We start from the raw sequence: 21,727 nt of genomic DNA, 5'->3' as shown, positions 1-21,727 counted from the left end.
AATAACAGGCTAAATGCAATGCATGGGACCTAACCAACCGATAAGCAATAAGACGCAACAGGCATCAAATTGCTACAATAGAGAATGCAAGATGTAAAGCACAGCTGCTTTCAGCAGTGTGATCCCTGCAGAGACAGGGCATCCCCGACTGAGATGTGGAACAGCACTGACCCCAGGTGAAATATTCCCTTGGCATCTAGCATTTGAATACCATTTCTTTATACTGCACGAACAGTGGCCCCGTCTGGGGGGTCTGGTCACTGACATCCACCAGCTATCAGCATGCAGCGGGGCAAAGCAACTTAACCACTCCGGAGAAGAGATAGTCTCCAGAAAAAAGGGACAACACAGCCTTATCATTACTGCACTTTGACCACTTACTCTATAGAAGAGACTGCACATCAAGGCCACTGGGGAAGAGAGCCAAGCAGAAGCCCTGCTGCAGAGAAAAACCAATTGGCTCTGGCGCTGTGTCCGCATCGTCAGGAACAATCAGCCCGTCGCCTGGGAAACAGGATGCTGTCTCAACAGCGAGACTGAAAAACATATGCCATTACTTCCAGGCAATGGCTCACAAAGGACCGAGAGTCCTCAACACCGGTGAAAGCTCCCCAAATTAGCACTAAGTGATCCCTAATGCTACATCCTTTGCTAACCAGCAGCAAAAATTATCTCCTAGGTTGAAATGGACTCTTATTTCCTAGGGAGGGCAGACAGCTCGGATAGCACTCACTGGCATGCAAAGCAATTATTTCCCAGATGCACAAGACAGACGAAAAGGGGCACTCGTCATCCCTAGCCCTTTCCCTCTGTTCCCTGCCACAGGCTTCCCCCAGCCCTCTCCGACCACCTACTTGCCCCATATCCTGCAGGTACTTGAAAACAGAAATTCATTTACCTACCTATTTTGAGTCCCCCCTCCTTAGCAAATGTATTATTTGGCTGCGTTTGGAGCACTTCACAACCATAAATGGCTTTGAAATCGACTTCTCTCTCATGTGCACCTGCATCATCGATGTCGTCAGCAGGAGAGATGTGCACTGCTCGAGGAACATGTTTGTGTCAGAACGCGGCTGCGGCTGCAGAGCCTTAGGGAGAGCTCCGATATCAGATACTAATGCGATGCTCACGAGCATCTTACAGGGACTTTGGAAATAAAGCAGGTGACTGCTAAGTCCAGAATCCTGGAAACTGAGCCGGTTTCTCTCTCACACAGACGAGCCATATTTCAGGGCAATATCTGCATCTGAAGAAGTTTTGGCACTTAATATAGGGCTTCTCATGGCCTCTTGCTGTATGAGAATCTTCTGCGCCTTTTTGTCTCTCTCATATAGATGCTGCTTGACAAGCTAAAGCAAGATAGCGAAGGTCTAATCCTGCAGCTGTCGCACCTGAGCTCCCAATGAGGGTGTAGTAGTGCTGGGGACAAAAGGAGCGTACAGAGTTGCTGCCACTCTTACTTTGAAAGTTTGGTTGGTCCCCGTCCATCATCCTGGACAATTCCTATGAGTGCAACGCATCTTGCTCCTGTAAGTGTTGTGTAAGGGTTCTCCGCCTCAACACAAGAATACAAAGTGCCTGGGAATATGCCACCATGTGTAACAATGATTCAAAGGCCACTAAACAAGGAGATTGGAGTAACACCCCTCAATGGCTTAAAAATTGCTGCTCTAGGAAAAAAAATTAAGGAAGTGTAAATGATGCAAGATAAGTGTGTGGAATGACTGCAGGTAAAATAACAGATGATCAATATGGCAAAGTTTAATTCAGCCAGGTCATTCTCATCAATTTACTGGGTGTTAAAGCCTATTTTTGTGATCCTTAAAGGGAACATAGGACACTTGAGATTTTACAGGAGACGCTGCCATTTTATTAGGACAGACTACAGGCACAGTATGAAGAAGAAATCATGAAAAACGGAGGAGGGAAGCTTGAAGGATTCTGGTCCCTCAAGACCCCTCTGGCTGCCCTTCTCCTGTACCCAGTGAAGTCAACTGCCAAGCTAGCTGAGGCTGCTGCTCCTACAAGGCATTAGGTGGTAAAAGTACCTTTTGACTCCCATGGACATCAGCGGGAGTCAGGGAAACTATTAACCGATGGGGCTGGCTCCTCTCTACAGGAGAGCTGGCATCTAGAATTTATGAGATGGTTTTACATGACTGCTTTATCAGGAAACTCCAGGGACAGGTGCTGCAGAAATCTCTGAAGTAGACAGAAATGCCCACACATACTGCCAGACATGGCAACCCCGGGAAGAGCTCAGCAGCGCTGCAACACTCTGCCATTTTCTATACAGCAAAGGTGGTCACACACTTATGTATTCTATGCTTCCTGTGCTGAATAATAAAATATAATAAATAATGAAAACCCCAACAAAAGAGTCTTGGGGCATGGGATTTTTAAATGCCTAAATTGTCTCATCCAACAGTAATAGGATCTGCTCCATCCTGCACTTACTAGTCTCAAGTGTTGGTCAGAGACATTCTACTGAGGACCCCTCCCTCTGACAACCCCACTTCAACCAAAGCCTGAAAGCCAACTGGAACTCAGACCTGGAAAGCCAGAGAGAAAGACTTCACCTGCCCCTGCAGGATATGGAGTAATCTGAAATCAGGTTTTGTCCCAAGGGGGATCATTAAGGAAGGCCAGAGAAGACCGCAACATAATTTTAGGTTAAACTGGAGACAGCAGAAAAACAGACACTTTATAAATCAGGCTTGTCCAGCATACGGCCCGTGGGCCGCCATGCAGTCCTCCAAGCTGTTTTCTGAGGCCTGTGGTGCTGTGACGGGAAACGAAAGTAAACACTGTACTTTCGTTTCAGGGGGGTGATGCGATACCGCTTCCTGTGAGGTCTTTGGATATGGCTCACCAGCCCACTGGGTGATAAAAAGTTCATGATTCGGACCCACATTCAAAAAGGTTGGACACCCCTGTTATAAATCCTCCTAGGAAAACTCTTTGTATGGGAAAACAGTTTAATTTTGTTCAGTAGAATTCCTAGAAAACACCTCAATATGGAGAGATTAACTGAGCAGAAAGAGAGAGATCTTGGAGAAAGTCCAGAGATCAAATCACAGATACTTGCATTGAATATATCACGAGACAAAGACAAGTAACAGTTAAACGTCACACCTGCCCAAGCCATATCTTTCCCAGGAAAAAAATGTCCAATGCTTTCCCATAAAAGACCTCCTGTATGTGAGGGAGTCTTGTATTCCTGTCCTGTTTAGGAAACCAACCAGAGGTTACATTTTATTACCACTACATTTCATAGAAGTTAAAAAGGAAGAACTGTGCAATAACCTGTTGACATGAATGGTCACCGTGACCTGGAAAGCAGAATTGCTTAGAATTAGTCACTGAGAGAGCTCAGGAGTTAGGCCTAACAACACATCTCCATCAGGAGGTACGAGGATCAGAGCTCTGCACCCGGCCATCTCCCCTACTATTTTACCAGAACAACAAGTACTCCTAAACATATTTTCTTGTATACAAGATCACAGTAGAGACCTAAGAGCATTTACTAAGGGGAGAAGGAATTCAGCTGTTCTTCCACTTGCTCTTTGTACCTGATATTGGCTTAAACTGGGGTAATCCACCAGCCCTGATAGGGGATTTAGGATCAACCTATTTACGTCAAGATAAAAGATTCCTATGCTGTACCTCTAGCAGGACTCTGTCACAAGTTCACCGAATAGAGTTATCCATCTCTGGGCCACATCAGGGACAGAGATTTTGCCCAAAGTACCCAGCAATTCATGGCTCCCCTTACACCAGTTAGTAAAAAGCTACTGATGTCCCACAATATGCACAGAAGGACTTTGTTTAGATGCCATTCAGCTAAACTGCCCATTTTTCTCAAGAGCTCATCTCATCTTCCCAGCATTCCCCACCTGAAAAGATTGCAGCCATGCCCAGCAAAAGCTGCAAACTCATAGACATTAGATATTAGGGCTGGAAGGGCCCTCATGAGGTCATCAGGTCCAGCCCCATGAAAGCAAAGGCTGAGGCCAAGGGATTAGTGATACTGGATGACATGATTTGAGGTTTGGGTGGGTAATAGTGGGAATAGATGTCTTCTTAGTATTTTCTGTGCTTACAAAAATGCCCTAAGCAATGAAGTTAGAAAGAGGGGTGGGGTGGGGGCATTTAACTATAGGAAACACAAGTTATGCAAGTAGAATGCTTTCTAAATATGGCCAGATTTCTGCAGGGTGTCTCTGACATTCACAACAATACTGGTTAGATCACAGACTAGGAGGTATCATGAATCACAGCAGAAGAGCGGGGAGATCCTGAGCAGCGGTGCCCAACCTTTCTGGGCTGCGGACTGAATGAGCCGGGTGTGGTTAGTCTGCCGGCTGGATTCAGTGCAGGGTTGGTATATAGGAGTGATCCAGGCTGCCATCCCAGCCCCCCACGCACCAGCCCAGTCTGGCACACAAGGCACAGGGCTTGGGAACTTGGTGGTGGGGAAACAACGGCAGCAGTAGTTGCTACCACTCCCCCACCTCCAAACTTCTGGACCTGTGGGCAGCCCCACCTGCCAGATGACATGGTTCTGCAGGCTGGATCTGACCCACAGGCCAGAAGCTGAGCACTACCCTAAAGTCTTAGAAAGGCATAGACAGACAGCAGCAAATACATGGTTTTTGCATGGCCTTCCGAAGTGAAACAATAAAAATAATGTCAAATCATGGCAGTAAATTGTGAGAGAAGGGCACCAAGAATCCAAACTCTTGAAATTTATTCCCACTTCCATGTGGAAGGAGTCCACAACACACTGGAAAAAACACGGTAACTGGTACAGAATACAGCAGCCTGCCTGCTTGCTTAGCAACTCACACCTTCATTAACACACACCATTTTCTGCATTGATCCCCTACCGAATTTAGAATTCAGTTCAAGATCTCTGGATAATCACAGCCCTCCAACAGAAAGGCTCTGGCTACCTGAGAAACAGCCTCTTTCCCCTGTGACCTATGACAGCTACTGGAAGAATTAAACCAACAGTAGGACTGCTGGAGCAGGAGCGGGAGCCAGATAATGGAACTCAGTCGAACATGACAGAAGAATGACCAAAGGCCTCGGCATCTTCAGAACAAAAGACAAAACTAATTCCTTCATCTTAGCTTCCCCTCAGTAAATTAACACACATGTAGAGCTGGAAAAAAGGCTCTCCTCTCTTTCCTGTTTTACATGCATGTTGTTTTTGGTTGCATGCCAAAGAACAGACGTGTTAAGTCCTCTGTTTGATCAGAAAACCTGAGATACTCCCACAAAGAAGACAAAGACATACCCATAATACTTTTGGCCACCATCATGTTGAAGTGTCTGTTGCACATAACACTGGAGGCAATGATAGAAAATGAATATATTTCAGAAAGAAAGAGAAAAATAAAGACACTGAAAGGAAGTGCTGAAAACAAAGAAGAACCATTTCAAAAGAGCGATAGGCTCTTTGAAAGAAATGTTTGATAAAAAGTGACGGCATGGTTCTTTACTTCTTTCTCACATGATGCCAGCTGCTTCTCTCAGATCAGATGCCAGGAGGTTAACCAGTGCTACCATACCAGTTTCAGTGATGGATCTTTCTGGCTCTCACATCTGGGATGTTGCCTGATCTTGTGGTTTAGACAAGTTTTGCTGAGATTCAAGGCTATGAATTCCTTCGATGCCATCATTTAAATTCTATATAAACTCCACTCCTGTAACAACCCTATTTTTAAACATTACCATAGTGACAATGGCGTAAGGTGTTTTACACAAGGCTTCACCAGTCTTCAGAACAGCTCCTCTCAACTGAAACTTCTGCTGTTTGCAAATGAAAGAAAATATAAACACTGAACTTTCATTGCTAAGTCCTGATACGGCTACCTTTCTTCTGCAGTGATGCTTTGGTGAAGCCACTTGTGGAGTAAACTGCTTTCTCATCATGACCAGTAGTTTCACAAACTGTTCCCTTGTAAAAGCCGGCGTGTGCTCCCATTATTCAAACTAAGTGCTACTCACGCTTAAAGTACTCCAATGCGAGCAACGGAACTAACTGTGGAATAAACTGCTATTAAATCAAGAATAAGCAGATGCATCTACACATGCCATTACTGTGCAGCAAACTGTGGAGCTTACTGCCCACCAGTTTATTGCTCCCAGGAAGTTCCCAGGTACACAAGGTTTACACGTGCACCCAGAGCACAGCGCACTGAGCTGGCTTGCAGCAGCTTCAGCAGGCAGGGGTCCAGAGGGTCAGCCTGCCAGCCCAGGGCTGCTCCTACCCAACTCAATATGCTGTGGAGAGGCTGGCTGGGGCACAAATGTACTTCAGTGCGGGGCTAGCCAGCAGGCAGCTCTGGCACTGAAGCACTCTTGTGCCCCAGCCAGCCCCATCAACATCTATACATGTGCTGCGGCGCGCACAAAAAAAAAAAAACTTTGCACTAGGGCAGTATTTGTACATACTATAAGTTAATGTCTTTCATGCACCCTAATAAGGGCACAGGTGTAAAATGCCAAGACATTTGCTGTGCAGCTAATTAGTCAACTGCGCCACAAACATCTCATGTAGATTGGGGTTACCATATTTCCAGTTCCCTGCCTCCCCCACCTGCCCACCACACACGCACATACTTGACAATGCCTGCGAGAAAAACTTTGAATCTGAGCTGACCCAAATCCTGGACATTTGATCTTATTTAAAAAAAAACACCCAGACTGAAATCAGAGGATCTAAAAAGAAGACATGTCTGCGAAAACTGGCATGTATGGTAACCCTAACGCAGGTGCACCTAGTATGTCATAACTTGACCCAAAGGAACTAGTCAAAAATGGAAAACAGCAGTTTACAATTGCTTCTAAATCAGACTGTGCAACAAGGATTTTTCTTTTGAAAGGCAACCAGTAAAGACAGCCAGCCTGTCAATTTGTACCGTCTACACCAGGGTGGGCTGCTTTCCCACCCCTTTGCAGCACACCGCGAGCTAGGCAGGCAGCACCGATCCCCCTGCCCTCACCTGCCGAGGGGCTGGGCTTAGCCACGTCACAAAGAGCAGGCAGAGGGAAGCCGGTCAGGGGGAGGAAGCCCCTTCATGTGCACATCTAACCCACCTCACACACAACCATACTGCAACCACACACCCCTCACCTACACCCCCCCCACATCCCACCCCCACCACTGTCCCATACACCCCACACGCCAACCACACACCCGCACCCCCTCATATACTCCACCCCTACCATACCCACACACACACCCAACACTGTCCCACACTCCCCACTGCCACCATATTCACACCCTACCCACACACCCCACCCCACCCCTCAACTACACCCACACCCCCATACCGAAACACACACTCAACCCTGTCCCCCATACCACACTGTCCCACACCCCGCTCCACACACCCACCATAACCCCGCAACACATACACCCTACCATATCGATACACCAGACACCCCACACCTTAACCACACACACATCCCATACCTCCCCAAACATATACCCCTCACACGGATCATATCCCCCCCAACCACATATACCCCACACATACACCTCCTGCTCCCACCACACAATACAGAACCCTCCCCCACTCCCCAAGAAGTACTTCCTGGACAAGGGGAAAGACTTCTGGTGGCAAAGGTAAGGGGTTGGCGGGGGTAGGACTTCTGGTCCCAAGATAGCGACCAGAGGGCAGGGCACCTGCCAAGGGGTGGGGCTACCCTTGCAGCCCTCAATGCCTCACCAAAACTCATTAAGCAGCCCTCCAACCAAAATAATTGTTCACCCCTGGTCTACACTGAGAAAAATGTAAAACTACACAAAGAGCGTCATTTCAGAAAAATTGCTGCCTTTCCTTTCAGAAAAATTAAAATGCAGCCAAGCTCTATAAAGCTTGTTTACATAGATTTATTCCTTTCCATGTAAAGCTCCTTCTGTATCATACAGCAAACTATAAGACAATTTCCAATGACCCACTGGAAAGGTCCCCCTAACACCTTTCCAGATTTCAGGTAACTTTGTAATCTCTAATGATGAATTTTGTCATTAATATATTTCAAATCTGCATTGCAGCAAAGTGGTCCATCAGGATTGGGACCTCAATGCTAGGCACTGCACAAACAGAGAAAGACACAGTCCCTGCCCTGAAGCAAGAAAGAGAGAGTAATAGGCAGGTGACGCAGAAGGAAAATGCTGAGAGTAAGCGTGGTTATTTCTATATTCCAAAAGTTATACTGCTAGCCACCAGCTCTCTCATTTTCCAGACTGCTCGGCTAATGCTCTGAACACAGCTGACCCCATATGACCTCCTCCTACCCCTCCCCTGACCAGTGGAAAAGACTCAGCTTAGCATGCAAGAAAACAGCCCATCAGACAGTAGGGAACATTTATTCCCTCCCACAGTAGTGGGGACTCCCACTAATTTTAACCCTGTATGTCCTGGGATGAGCAATTATTTTCTAGTTACAAGACTGGAGTCAGACACAGGAGCTGTGGGTGCAGTTACCTGCTCAGGCACACAGTTCCTGTGCATCTTCACTTAACCTTTCTGTGCATCAGGTCACTAAGACCTCCCCTCGAGTCCTGTTTATATGGACTGCCTGGTCTTCAAGGAGGGGAAGGTCTGCACCCCATACACTTCATACAATGGGGTGCTAAGTTCAACTGAGACCTTTGGTACTGCCCTAATACCAATAATAATACTAGGTTCACCTCTTTAGAGTTAGCCCACAGCTTCAAGGGGGAACCAGAGTAGATACTGGTACAATTTGCATTTGTGCTCTCCAGATTTTCAGAAATGTTCTGACCTAACTGATTCATGAGGGTGCAGCGCAGGTCAGTGATGTCCACTAGGCCTTGGAGAACACCATCTGTCCTAAAATAAGAGTCCTGCTATTTCTTTGTAAACCCCTGCCTTGTCGGTTGGTCACCGTTCCAAGCAAATCCCAACATGGAATGTAAAATGGCGCCCAGTCCTGATAGCTACAGGCTGCAGTATAAGTGAAATGAGAAACTTGCATCAGCAGTGGCAAGGGGTTGACTGCAGTCCCTTTCCTATGATCTCTCTGCCTTTAGTTCTGCTGTACTTTCACTTAAACCTGCCAAATACCCTCCCAGGTAAACAGCATCAAGTCAGTGGGTGTTCTTTCTCTGAACAGTTAAGGCATTGCAATGTTAAAACCGCAATGCTATACCAGCAAACAGGTACATGTTAGCACAAAATGCATGGGTCATGATTTAAGCTCTGTCATTGTTCTGTGAAAAAGCCTGGCTTCCTACTCTTGGCAAAGGGAAAGCTTTCAAATCAAGATAATGTTTCATTCTATAAAAAACAAACAAACAAACATTAAAAAAAATTCTTCTGCACAGCAAATGTCCGCTAAGGTTAAATTACTCAGAGTTTCCCCAAATGAGACGCTTGGTCAGAAGCACTGGAAAGTTTAAAAATCTCTCCTTTAAAAGCAACTCCCACAGGGAAAAGCCGTCTCCATGTCACTGGAAGATGTACAAGTGAAGCAGGTCATGTTCCCTATAGTTTTTCTTTGTTGTTTACTGATGTTCAGGGTAGAACTACATCTTGACCCTCTGCCATAGGGTGGGGGATGACTGAGCTGTGCCAAGAACATACCGCAGAACGAACTGGGAATCTGACCCTAATCCTCCCCTTGCTCCAGCAGGCAATCATCTGCTGCCTCTGCTAAGAAAAACGACTCTACCCTTTCTTGCCCATCTGCCCATTCCTTGCCTAACTGCTCAGAAAGGGATGGGCTGTACAGAGGCAAAGCTTCCTCTACACTGTTATCTGCAGTGCCCCTTGTCCCTAGCACAGCTGAATAAGCAACACGACAATCTTGCCTTTGCTGAATTTGAAATCAAACACTGGAACACTGGTAAAAAGATGATGGTCAACAGCCAAGGGCAAAACAGGACTACTGTCCCACAACACAATCCTCCACTATTCCAAATATAACCTACATCACTACCACAGAGGTGACAAGGAATACCCTAGTGGAACACAACCTGTGAAAGGCATTAACAACTGCCTCAGGTATCCAGGTTGTAGCCACATTGGTCTAGAGGCAAGAGGAATCAGAGCTTGTCGTAGAGGTGTTCTCCTTTATTAGACCGACTGGATTTTTGCAAAAAAATAAATAAATTAAATTAATAATAATAATTGCAAGATTCCAGGAACATCTGGATCCTGCTATTAAGACTATCTAACCAAGATCTCCAAAAGTCAAACATTTCTCCCAACATTCCTGTCAGGTTGTTATTTTCAGGTCTATATGGATATATTCAGCTGACCTTCATTTTCACTTTCTTAACTTTTAGCCCCTTCCTCTTCACATGCCCATTTGCACTTCCCTAAACGATTCCTCTCCAAATATTTGTGGGTGAAATACATCTATACCGGTACAACACACGCAAGTACTGTGCAAACTATTTTCCACACAGAGCACCATCCAAAAACTCCTACAACAAAACCAACCGGATGGGAGGGATTTCCTTATATTTTCACATGTACTTGTTACAGGCAGAATGGAAACTTGATAAGCAACAAAATAAGAGGTCAACCTGTCTGACTCCATTGAAACACTTCCAAAGAAATGTTTTTTGTTGGAAAGTCGTTTGGTTTGGTTCATAAAAGGGACTTGCATAGGTAACAACCATATCCACAATCGGAAAAGCATTTCTTTTCAAGTTCAATCATAATCTGTACAGAATCTATCTAATCTATCAGTTAATCAACAGATACATTTTTGAAGCTGGAGAATGATCTGCTTTTGGAGACGCTCTGGTCATTTGTGAACCACTTTTCTTTAATACTCACTACATCAATCAACCTCGTTTCCAGTAAAAATGACATGCGGCCTTTGAGATAGCAACTACACATATTTCCAAGTCATGCTTAAGAATAAAAACAGATGGCTACATAGACCGATGCTGCTTACAGTTAATAAGCAATTTCAAAAAACATCCTCTTTGCCCAGTTTACCAGGAATAAACAAAACCAGGTAGCTTGGTAGCGTGGCATAAGCCAAGATCAGGCTATAGTCTAGCTCAGTGATTCCTAACCAGGGTCAAAAATTTCCTGTGGTGATTTGAGATCCTTTCAAGGGTGCTGTGGGGTGCCACACAATGTGAAGTTTGCAAGCATGACTCACATGAACTCAGAGATTTCAACTAGGAACCCACTGTGTTATAGCATTATGATCTGTTGTGGTCTTTCAGAGTTCTCTGCAATGAAAGAACTGCTTTTTTTTTTTTTTTTGACTACAGAAAATAATAAAGTAGTGAAATCTAAAAGCTGGCATTTTCCAAGGGGAGCCTAGAAAAGGTTGAGAAACACTGGTCTAGACCAGTTTGGAGGTGGTGTTCTCAAATTTGGAGGCTTAATGGATTCTATACGACAAACACTACTGTCCTACAGAATAATACGTTTATCTCACATATACTCTGTGAGAGATACCACCATTTGATAGCACCAAACTATCTGAAATTACTTAGTTTGAGCCCATGCTGAGATTCTGGAAGGGCAGGGGTGGGGGGGGAAATAACCCTCCTTTAACCAGATAAATGGGTGCTGCAACACACAGGAAAAGAAGGAAAAACATACAGAATTTTCTGCATTTCAGCATGCCTAGCAAGCAAGATGCATCTTAGTTCGGGGGCAAACTTAAGGGAAAACACCTTTCTGCGCCTCACCTTGGCATCTGAACTCTCTCACTTCCTGCCACAGATCACTAGGCTTGAAAATATATAGCTTCTAGTTAAAACTGTAGCAAGGAAAACAGCAAATGGAGGACCTACCTTCCACTGCAAAGAATGAAACCACTGATCCCTCAGGTAACTGTTTGCAGCCTGCAATAAAAAGAAAGATTTTTAAAAATAGGAACCATTAGATTCTATTCAAGCTTGAGATCACTGAGCCAAAACACATGCAAACCCTCCACCCACCAACATTAATTAAAACTCATCAAATTGCACACAACTGTGTGACACAACCCAATGACCTTGACGCTCAGCTCCGGAATTGTTATCTTCACCCCTTGCCCTTCATTAAAGGGAAGAGAGTTTTCTGAGCCCTACAAAAGGCCATGAGTTTGCAGGGTAATTAATTTATTTTCACAGGAAGCAGAAACATTAAGACTTTGTTCGATCTCATTTCATTTCAACATATTAAACATTGAACTAAAACTACTAAAAAGTATTAATTTCAGATGAAAAAGGACCAGATCCAAAACCCTTTAAGGCCAATGGAAACGTTCTCATCAACTTTTAGGAGCTTTTGATCAAGTCTATAATTATATGCCATTTGCCCTATGTATTAGATCACCCCTGTCAGAATGAGATGCTAACCTGACATGTTGCAGATAACTTTTTATATACACTAGCCTTCCCCTTTCCCGGTCCACAGCTGCCTGCTAGCTACTTGAGTCTGAGTGTCATGTTGGCTTTTCTAACAATAATATAATGCAGTAAAAAAATATTATAAGATACACACATATCCCCCAGAGGGTCTGCAGCATCTGCATAAATACTGCCATAATCAATGATCCCCAGTTTTTGTCCATATTAAAGCAGAGCTTCTCAAAATTCTCAGTTGAAGCTAGGTTCATAGCCAGTGGAGAAATAGTTCAATGCTCTCAAAGGTCACAGGCTTTGTACCAAAAATTATAAAAGCAGCTATGCTGACGTAAATCCATAAGGGCACAGAAAGAGCGCATGCCTTTGAGGGGCTATGCAAGTTGGGAATACGCTGAGTGTGTAGAGGGGTGGGGGGATGGCTTTTCCAGCTCAGCTGCTGGGGTTTTTTCCTTACAATTAGAAACATCTTAAAATGAACAATGAAAATAATACTCAGTGCAAGTCCTGTGCCAATAAAAGGCAAGGCTCTTCTTTGGAAGAGCCACATGCCCTTTCAGAAGGCTTTTGGCCTGCAGCAGCAAGAATCCTGCAAACTGTATCCTGCGTGCCCAAGCAGAAGTCCAAGCATCCTTCAGTTCTACCTTCTTGCCCCCACCCTTTTGAATATATTTTAAAATTAAAAAAACAAAACAAAAAGAAACCCATGACAATTTAAAGAGTGGGTCAGAAAAAAAAAAGTATAATGATTAAGTGAGGGAAATTGCAAGAAATTAGGCTGAACCATGGTAACTGTTTAATAAGTCTACCCTCTCTCTCAGTAAATGGAAGCGATGCCACAATTTATCTCGTTTCACATAGGGGCAAATCACTGAGGTTGAGCTGCATGTCCTCAGGGACAGGAGCAGGAAGATGGAATGGTTACCAGAGATGAGCTGACATGGTTGCAAGGGGCAAATCCCTCCTCGCTTAAAAGTAGCGTACTTGTCCATACAGTATACCTGTTCAGTTTTCAAATAGAAATCCATAGTATTAAAAACACCCTCCCCTGCTATGGTCTTTCCAACTTCTTTGCAACAGAAGAACTGCTCTACTATTTTTGTATAGTCAAAAAACAAGTGAAAAGTAAGAGCTGGAATTTCCCGAGGGGTGCCTTGAGTTTTGGCAGAGGTGCCTCGAGTCTAAAAGGTTGCTTTAACCACTAAGCTAACACATCCTCCCTAAAAAGCCAAATACTTCACATTGGGAGGACAGACTTCACTCCTTGGCAAAGGTTCATAGGGAGGCCAAGGACTGACCCCCACACCTCCCTGCTTCTTCAACACCAAAAGTTCAATAAATTTTGATTTTCCAGTCACAGGAAACCTCTTACTTTCATTCTTCGATGCTGTTTTCCCTGACCCTCCATGGTTATCATGTCCCAATGATATCCTGAAATGCAACTGAGCCTCTGAATGAGTACTCAAGTTTGAGTTTCTTTATGCTTGAGGACATGGTTTATAAGGCTACTGTAGTAGCTCATTCTATATACTGATCAGCTCTGATATTTCCCAAAGAAACTCGAGTTTAATCTGTAAATGTTGCATTACTAGCAAAACCCCCTTCCCAAAGCCATTATCTACATTGAAAGACAAATAAGATACATAGGCTTCTAATATTATTAAGGAATAATGGAAAGGCGCGGAGCTTTCCTCCTGAAAAGTGGCAATGCCAACCTGTTTTAAATCCCAGGTTGGACCTACAGTATTATTTGACCCAAGAAACCGCCTCACCTAGAAAGAGCAAATATTAAAGCAAGAAAGGAAAACAGTTTCTGGCTATTATCCATTCTCTTATTTCCAGGCATCCAGTCACTAGAGACCTCCAGAGCTTATAAATAACTAGGAAAAAAAAACAATACGTGCAAGCAGATTTCATGACCAACCCGACTTCTAGCTGGAACAGTGGTTAGGCACTTAGTAAAATCTTTTTTGACAGATTATTCAGACAGACTGAACACAACAAAGAAAACACTGAAACAATACCGGACCCCAAAAAAATCAGAGGCAAAAAACTAACGGCACAGACTACTAACTGGGAGCACACAAAACCAGCAGAAAAAGAAATTATATTGTCAACCTTAGAGGGGAAATATTTACAGAGTTTTAGACCGTAAATCGAGCAGAGTGCACGGGCTGCAAACGTGGGATTTGGATTCCAAACTCTGCGGGGCATTTAGATGCAGCTTTAGTTCGGCCTCTTACAAGAAAAGGCCGTCACCTGAAACTGGCATTTGGATCTGCATCTGAGGTGTTTGAACAGCTCCTAAATTTGGGATGGGCTGCATTTGAGGCTTGTTTCAACAGCACTACTAAGAAAAGCCACCAGCATGACAACAACAGTTTCAATTGAAGCACAAAAGCAGAAAACAAACCTGTAGGAAGTCTGCCGTTCTACCACTGAGCAGGAATCAATGGGCTACAGACCTCAGAGAGGCAATGGCGGGATTCCAGAAGTTCACTCTCCACAGCGCTCCAGCAGATAGATCAGACGTCATTTGCTTAACCACTCTTACCTCCGATGGGGCTCTTCTGTCACTAGCATTCTCTTTTGCACATTCGGCAAGACTGAGAGACCACAGAGCCTAATCCTTCCAATACACCCTTCCTTCCGCCTATTTTCAGCAGGCTGCTAAACCACAGATATGCACAGGAAACGTTGGAGCTTTAGCAGCCGGCAAGGAATCATCCAGTCTTACAAAATGTTTTTTCCCCCACTTTTAAACACAGAGATGAAGAGACTATTGGTTATATTTGCTGCTTAGCAGAATAACCACAAATTCCATAAGGAACTGGCATAATCAAAATGCCTTACATGGCTCTCAAGTACATATGTTGGGGGGGGGGGGGGAAAACTGTACCCAAAATGGACTTCTGTCAAATGAATTTTTTGGTGGTAGGATTCGCTCAAATCAAAATCAGGTTTGCTCTGCTGCAGAATAGCTTATACATTTATCTTCAAATGTTACTCTTTTTTACTAGTTGTAGCAGAAATGAGGGCAATGTACTCATTTCCCTTGCCTTCTCTTTGACTGCTGCTGTCCCTCTTTAATAAGGAAATACTTTCCTACCTCATAAAGATGTCATGAGATTTTATTCATTAATGAGACTGGAGTACTCTGAAAAGCCTGAGAGTGAAGTTTATTCATATTAGTTCCCTCCTTCTCCATAAATAGACCTAATTTTGATCTCCTTACTTGGGTAAAAGCTAACTATTTCAGGACTGACTCCTACATAGGCAATTCAATAATCCTCAACTAATGTAAATGAGCAGTTCCATTCCAAGCCTTTAAGTTGTCCATTGATGTCACTGAGATTACTTGCATGGGCAGAGTCATCCACACACAGATTTTTGGGGCTGAACTTTGCTTATGTAAATTTTGTGACATGGTATATCTGTACCACAGACACTGTAGCAATTGCAGCTCATGTAAAAAAGCTGCCCAAGCCAGCTAGCTCACTCATGTCCTGGTAGCTGGACAGCCAAAACAGGACAGAGCTCAGTCCAGGCTACGATGCCCTGCTGAGGAACTAATCCGTCACTGGGTAGTTAGGCTTTGCTGATCACCCTGATGCAGTACCCAAGGGCCAGCTAGCTTAAAGATTACCTGGGTACATCTACATGAGCTGCAGCCACTGCAGTGCAGACATCAACTTCAATGTCCACCTAAGGATACAGCCTACAAGACTTATTCAGCCTTAGGCTACGAGAAAAGAGACGAGAACGAGAGGTTACACATGTATTTTTAAAAACCTCAAGCTTTTATTAGCTATCTTGGCTATATTGGGAAGTTTTTCTAATTATCTCCATCTTCTCTGTGCAGTGAGGGCCACTTTGCACTAGTTATCCTTAAAGAGGCATGACCAATGCCCCCCAAAAGTTCCCATTTTTCTCTAGACATGTTCCACCTAAGCAGCCTTTAAGGCTAACATGAATGAAAGGGATTAGAGCAACATAATGGTGCTCTTTAGTTGTACAGCTTGACTAGTTTGGGTGTTCAGTAGCAAATGACACCTAGCTGCTTTGCTGGCTCACCTGTATAGTTTATTAGGCCCCAATCCTGCAATGAGTTTTGTATCACAGTCAGTATCACGTGGCCATGAAAAACCCAAAGGGAGGTTGAATGCAGAAGCACAGATGTGACTGTTCAGATCAGTTAGTCAAGTATCCCCATCGCTTTCAAACAATACGACAAAGAAAAAAAGATTCAGAACATCAGAAAACATAGCATTAAAAACAGCAGGGTGGGGGGTGTTATGGGATTTAGGGTCAGGTATAAGGTACGTGTGACACTCCCTGTTAGCGTTTTTTATCCCACTGCTGTGATGAGCAGGTTGTGTGCGACGGAAAACAAACATTTTAACACGGTACATTTCTAGGACTGATTGTTCAGTTCCCTGGTATTTTGGGTGTCAGTGTGTCAAAGAAGCAGCTTGATCCCTGCTTCCTAAGCACGCAGTAACAACTTTACCTCTGCCAGTAATTTCAGTGGGACAGCCTACATGAGCAAAGACAGGCAAGTAATCAAGCACTTGCATGGAAGAGACCCTGGTAAAAGTGAGTTATTTGCCCCTCTGCTTGCAAGGCAGTTTTTTTCTCTGCAAACCAACTTTTGCCTTTCTTAACCACAGGTGGTTGAAGCAGACTAAAATAAGCAAGAATAAATCATTTGGAAGGCAGCAAACCTTTTGAAACTGGATTTTTTTTTGGTTAGCAAAAATAGGAAGTCAAGCTATTGTCAAACAGCACTGATCCAGACATTGCAATGGATCCCAGCCAGTTAAGAAGCAGACAAATTATAAGTTTTGCTTGGGTTTTGGACACTGATCACACAAAACATTATGCAACTTACAGGACATTCTCCACAAGCCACTGGTACAATGTAGATAGGAAAGCCAACACCAGCTGCGAATCTGCCCCTGTATCTACGGCATCCATCACTGCCGTTCTGCTATAACTTACTCCTGTCACACTATAGTGTCAAACTCTGCTGACATCAGCATTACTCAAAAGAGTACAAGCAATGGCTTGTCCAGATAACAAAATGTTGTAACAACAATTCTCCTTATTACAGTGACCTTTATGTAAACCATCCTAGAGAGCTCTGCCATCGATAGCAGCTCTGAAAAAGTCTGGCAATAATTGGGGTTGGGTGATTTTGGGCCTGGCTTAACTCTATATTTCTTCTTTCCCTTCTTTCATTTTCTTTTTCCACCCCCCATCATGCATGCATTCCTCCTTTTTGTCTGCACGTCCCTCTAAAAGGTGCTCATTAGTAATACCTGGACTATAATTGCACTGCAGGCGTCTCTGCACCAGCAGTTATGTTAATAGCTGGTTTCAATATAAAATGCTGGGATCTAACCAGGTTCTTCACGCAAAACCCAAGTGGCATGAGAACAATGGAACAAAATCTCCCCTTCGAGCTGAGAGTCAGGACACTGGGCAATAGCCCAACCAAGCTGTGGTCAGTGCTCCAGACTGTGGACAGCAGATCCCTGCCCCTTTCCTGCATGCACAGGGAGTGTAATCAGCACAAGCATATCACTTGCAGAACAAATAGCCATGCTCCAATTCAATCAGCAACCCCTCACATGCAGGGAATGAGCTGCTGGACAGTATCTCTGCTTGAGGCTTTGGGATCTGCACCTCTCCTCCCCGTCTCCCTACACAGTACAGCCGAAGCAGAACTGCTAACTTCTAGGCATTGCTTATCAGCCTAATGATACTGAATGGATTTGTTGCTAAAATAAAGCAGCAAGGAGGATTATAGCCAGATAATAGACTGAAAGATAGCAGACTACAAGCAGGATTATATCTGGACTATAAGATAAAACAAAACTGGGTATCAAAAAAAGAGACTGCACTGATGAAGGGGGGAAAGGGGACAAAAAAACAGACCTAGGCATCCCCATCTCAGGGACTTCCTGGGAAAACACTGCTCTAGCAGCAAGAAGAGTATGTGCAGGGAGCACGTGTTTATCAGGAGTTTCTCTACCACTTGTTTCTCCTTCTGGCTACACCTGATCGCCAAGTATAGAATAAATCAACACAAAGGATGGGAGAGAGCTCACTTGGCAGCAGTTAGAAATGGTTTGGAAAAAAAAAAAAAGGTATGAGCAATAAGAACTCAACATTTCTGAGGTTTATCTGGCCCTAGGCAAATCCTGTGTTTTGGGTAACTGGGTTAAATGGTTTATGAAATCCTGTACTGCCTCATTTCCCCATACTCAGAAAACTAAGCTCCCACCTTTTCTCCCACCCCTCACGTGATTCTGATCTTGGAAAGGGGGAAAGAGGGAATGATAACTTCCCAAGAGATATGACACTTTGCAGTAAGTCAGGCTGTAAGTAGTGGCAACTGCATTCAAATAATTTTTCTTCTGAGTTATTTTATTAGTAAGTGGTCCTTGGGACACCTCATCACAGTTACTTATATAGCCCCATAAAGATATGAGGTCCTTTGCCAATAGAACACTGGAAGGCAAATTAAATAAAATAAATTAAATATCCACCACCTCTACCAGAACGTATAGAAAAACTCACCTCTTTGTGACACCCCACAAGGGGCAAAAAAAATTCCCAACAGCTGAAACAAACTCGGTCCTTCCAAACCAAGCCTGCGTTCCAACAACTATCCATGTACCAGAAACAGTGAGTGGCAAAAGCAATTCTAGCAGAGACCTGGCAGCTCGACCACACTCCAGGTTAAGCTCTTTGGCCTCTGGGCTTCATCCGCTTCTCCAAAATCCAGATGGGACTCTGTGTTAGAGCAGTCAGATTCCTTTTCAGATCCCTTTACCTTAAATGGGTTGGGATGCATTCATATTCTACTAGGAGAGAGTTCAAGGAAAGCACCGATAATGGAGTGAAAGGATGTCACTCATCCTTCTTTGGCTCATTACAATGTAACAGCATCCCTTAGGGGTGGTTTAACAGATAAATCTAATGCAGACAGGAAGGCCCACTGTCTCCATTGCCTGCTAGGAACAGCAATATACAGGGCCATTTCCCATGCCTCCAATGGTGGCAGCATTGAAGGTGCTGCTAAATGCAGAAAAATTATGGAGGGGTGCCTTGAAGCTAAAAAAGTTGAGAACCACTGACCTATTGGAATATCAGTGACAAAAAGGCATGAGGGATCAAAACCAAGCATCTGTCTTCATTTGAGCAGATAACAGACATCCTAGTAGCTCATATCTTGTGTCTAGAGTGGACTCAAAAATCACAATTTCCATTCTGAGGAAACCTCCGTGGAAAATTCTAAAAAGTGTGATTGTACTAAAATGGAGCAATGCATTGAAATTCTGCAATGTCCTGGAAAACGAAAATGTTGTGAAAGGAAGTGAAATGAAGCATATGAAACATTATGATTTACAGGGATCAACATGCTTCATTTGATAATGTCAAATCACCTTATTTCAATGTCAAAAGCCAGTTGTTATATTATACTACATACTAAAAAGTAATGTAATATTTATACCCTATATATATAGATATAGAAACAAAACATTTTGAAACATTTTGACCGTCTTGCTTCATACTGGGAATATCATTTAGTCATTAGATTTCGACAAAATGGTATTTTATTAATGGAAGATGACTCCATCACCCTTTTTGGCCTGCTTTATTTGTTACAGTATAGCTCCCATCCCAATACCAGCATTTGACTACTACATCCCAGTGTGTTGCTCCTTAACCCCTGGAATCAGCCTGGTTTTACACAGGGGCTGGCTGAGGGTTCCTTCTTCCCAGAGCTGCAATTCAGTCCAGGTCAGAAACACACCTGCGGCCCAGTACGTCTGAGGCATCCAATGCTTCTTAGTAGTAGAAAACTACTGTAAAGAAATGCCGAGTTGCATCAGTATTTAAGTATAGTGTTTGCAGATCCTTCCCCATTATTTTATTTTAAATATCATTTTGGGATTGTGACTAACCGACAGAATGCTCTATATGGGAAATCTATTTTTATACTCCAATAACCCCAGATTCTACTAAGGATCAGCCCATCCTGAAATATATGGGAAAGCTTGCGTTTGCAGTTACATCACACTTTCCATAGTTATACAGGAGTCTGATCCAGCCTTTGTCCAGTATAAACACTAGACTCATTCAATTTCTTTATCAGTTTCTCTGAGGTTATATTAGGATATCAATTTTTCAAAGGAAATACTGTGCGTGCAAAGCATCCACTTTTAGATGTTAATTTCTCACAATTGTATTAATTTGTTTTTTTAAGAAACAAAGCAGTAGGCTGCTCCAGATAAAAATCTACAATTCCTGCCAGACTCCCTTTGCACCCAGCAGGGAGCTTTGGGTTCAAACGTGTTATCATTTCTAATAATACACAGGTCAGTAAGAAAAACTATAATGAGAATGCTATGGAAGAAATATTTGGATGTTCAAGTTAACAGGGAAAATGAAGTACATATGCTCCCACATCAATCTACAGAGGTATAAATATAGATGTTAGCACAAGTAGGAATAAAATTAAATCCTGGTGTCCTATGAAATCATCTAACTGGTTAAATCTCTGTCTAATAGGGTCCATTAAACTAACTGGAGAAGGAAGACTGGGCAAAGGGGCTAAGGTACTAGCCTGGCATCTGGGAGCATGGAGTTCAATTACCTCCATAACTAGACTGCCAGTCCCTTAGGGTCAGACCCAAATTGTGCTCAAAGATGGCTACAGTGCCTAAAAAAAAAGAGGTGCCTTGACCCCAGGAGGATGATCTAAATTGACAGGGTTAGGCACACTGGTCACATTCAGGCAAGTGAGCATGTGCCTGTTGCAGCATCTCAAAGCAGTTTGAAATGCCGCAAGAGGCATGCTAAGAACAAGTGTTCCCTGCACTGCATATTTGCAGTCCAGACTCTAAATTTGATATCAAGAAATCCCAGCATAAAAAAAAAAACAAAAAACAAAACCCTGCAGAAAAAAACCAGCACAGGGCATGCTCCTGGAGCGTGTCCTTGAGGCATCTGGAGCCAAGTCCTCCAAAGAGGACCTAGCCAAAGCATCTTTATGGTGGTCCTGCTGCCCCAGCACACTGTCTTAGCGTGCTGGGGCAAATAGGAGTGGGGCAAGGCTGCAGCGTTACCTGGACCCAGGCGCTGTCCCAAGTAAGCAGGGACATGGGGGTGGGAGGGGAGGTTGTGGGGTGTCTGGGCAGTGATGGGAGGTGTGTGGGGGGGGTGTAGGGCGGCACAGCGCTGCCTGACCCAGGGTCTGTACGTGGCCAACAGACCCAGCCCAGCCCGGCCCACCCCACTAGCGCATGCCTTTGGACAAGACCGGGACAGCTCCTGCTACCACCTGCAGCT

At 44.0% G+C, this 21,727-nt stretch overlaps 1 protein-coding gene across 4 annotated transcripts in view; it reads right to left on the bottom strand.

Moving 5' to 3' along the window:
- CMIP (c-Maf inducing protein) overlaps nt 1-21,727 on the bottom strand; it is a 168,555-nt gene that overhangs the window by 52,890 nt on the left and 93,938 nt on the right. For all 4 annotated transcript variants that reach the window (XM_019488221.2, XM_059713898.1, XM_059713899.1 and 1 more), the window contains exon 3: nt 11,810-11,860. In XM_019488221.2, coding sequence (XP_019343766.1) covers nt 11,810-11,860 — 51 coding nt within the window. The remainder of the gene's footprint in view (nt 1-11,809; nt 11,861-21,727) is intronic.

Source organism: Alligator mississippiensis, chromosome 10, assembly GCF_030867095.1.
Source record: "Alligator mississippiensis isolate rAllMis1 chromosome 10, rAllMis1, whole genome shotgun sequence".
Lineage (NCBI taxonomy): Eukaryota > Metazoa > Chordata > Crocodylia > Alligatoridae > Alligator > Alligator mississippiensis.
The sequence above is the reverse complement of the archived record's forward strand: the minus strand, read 5'-3'. Positions and strand labels throughout refer to the sequence as shown.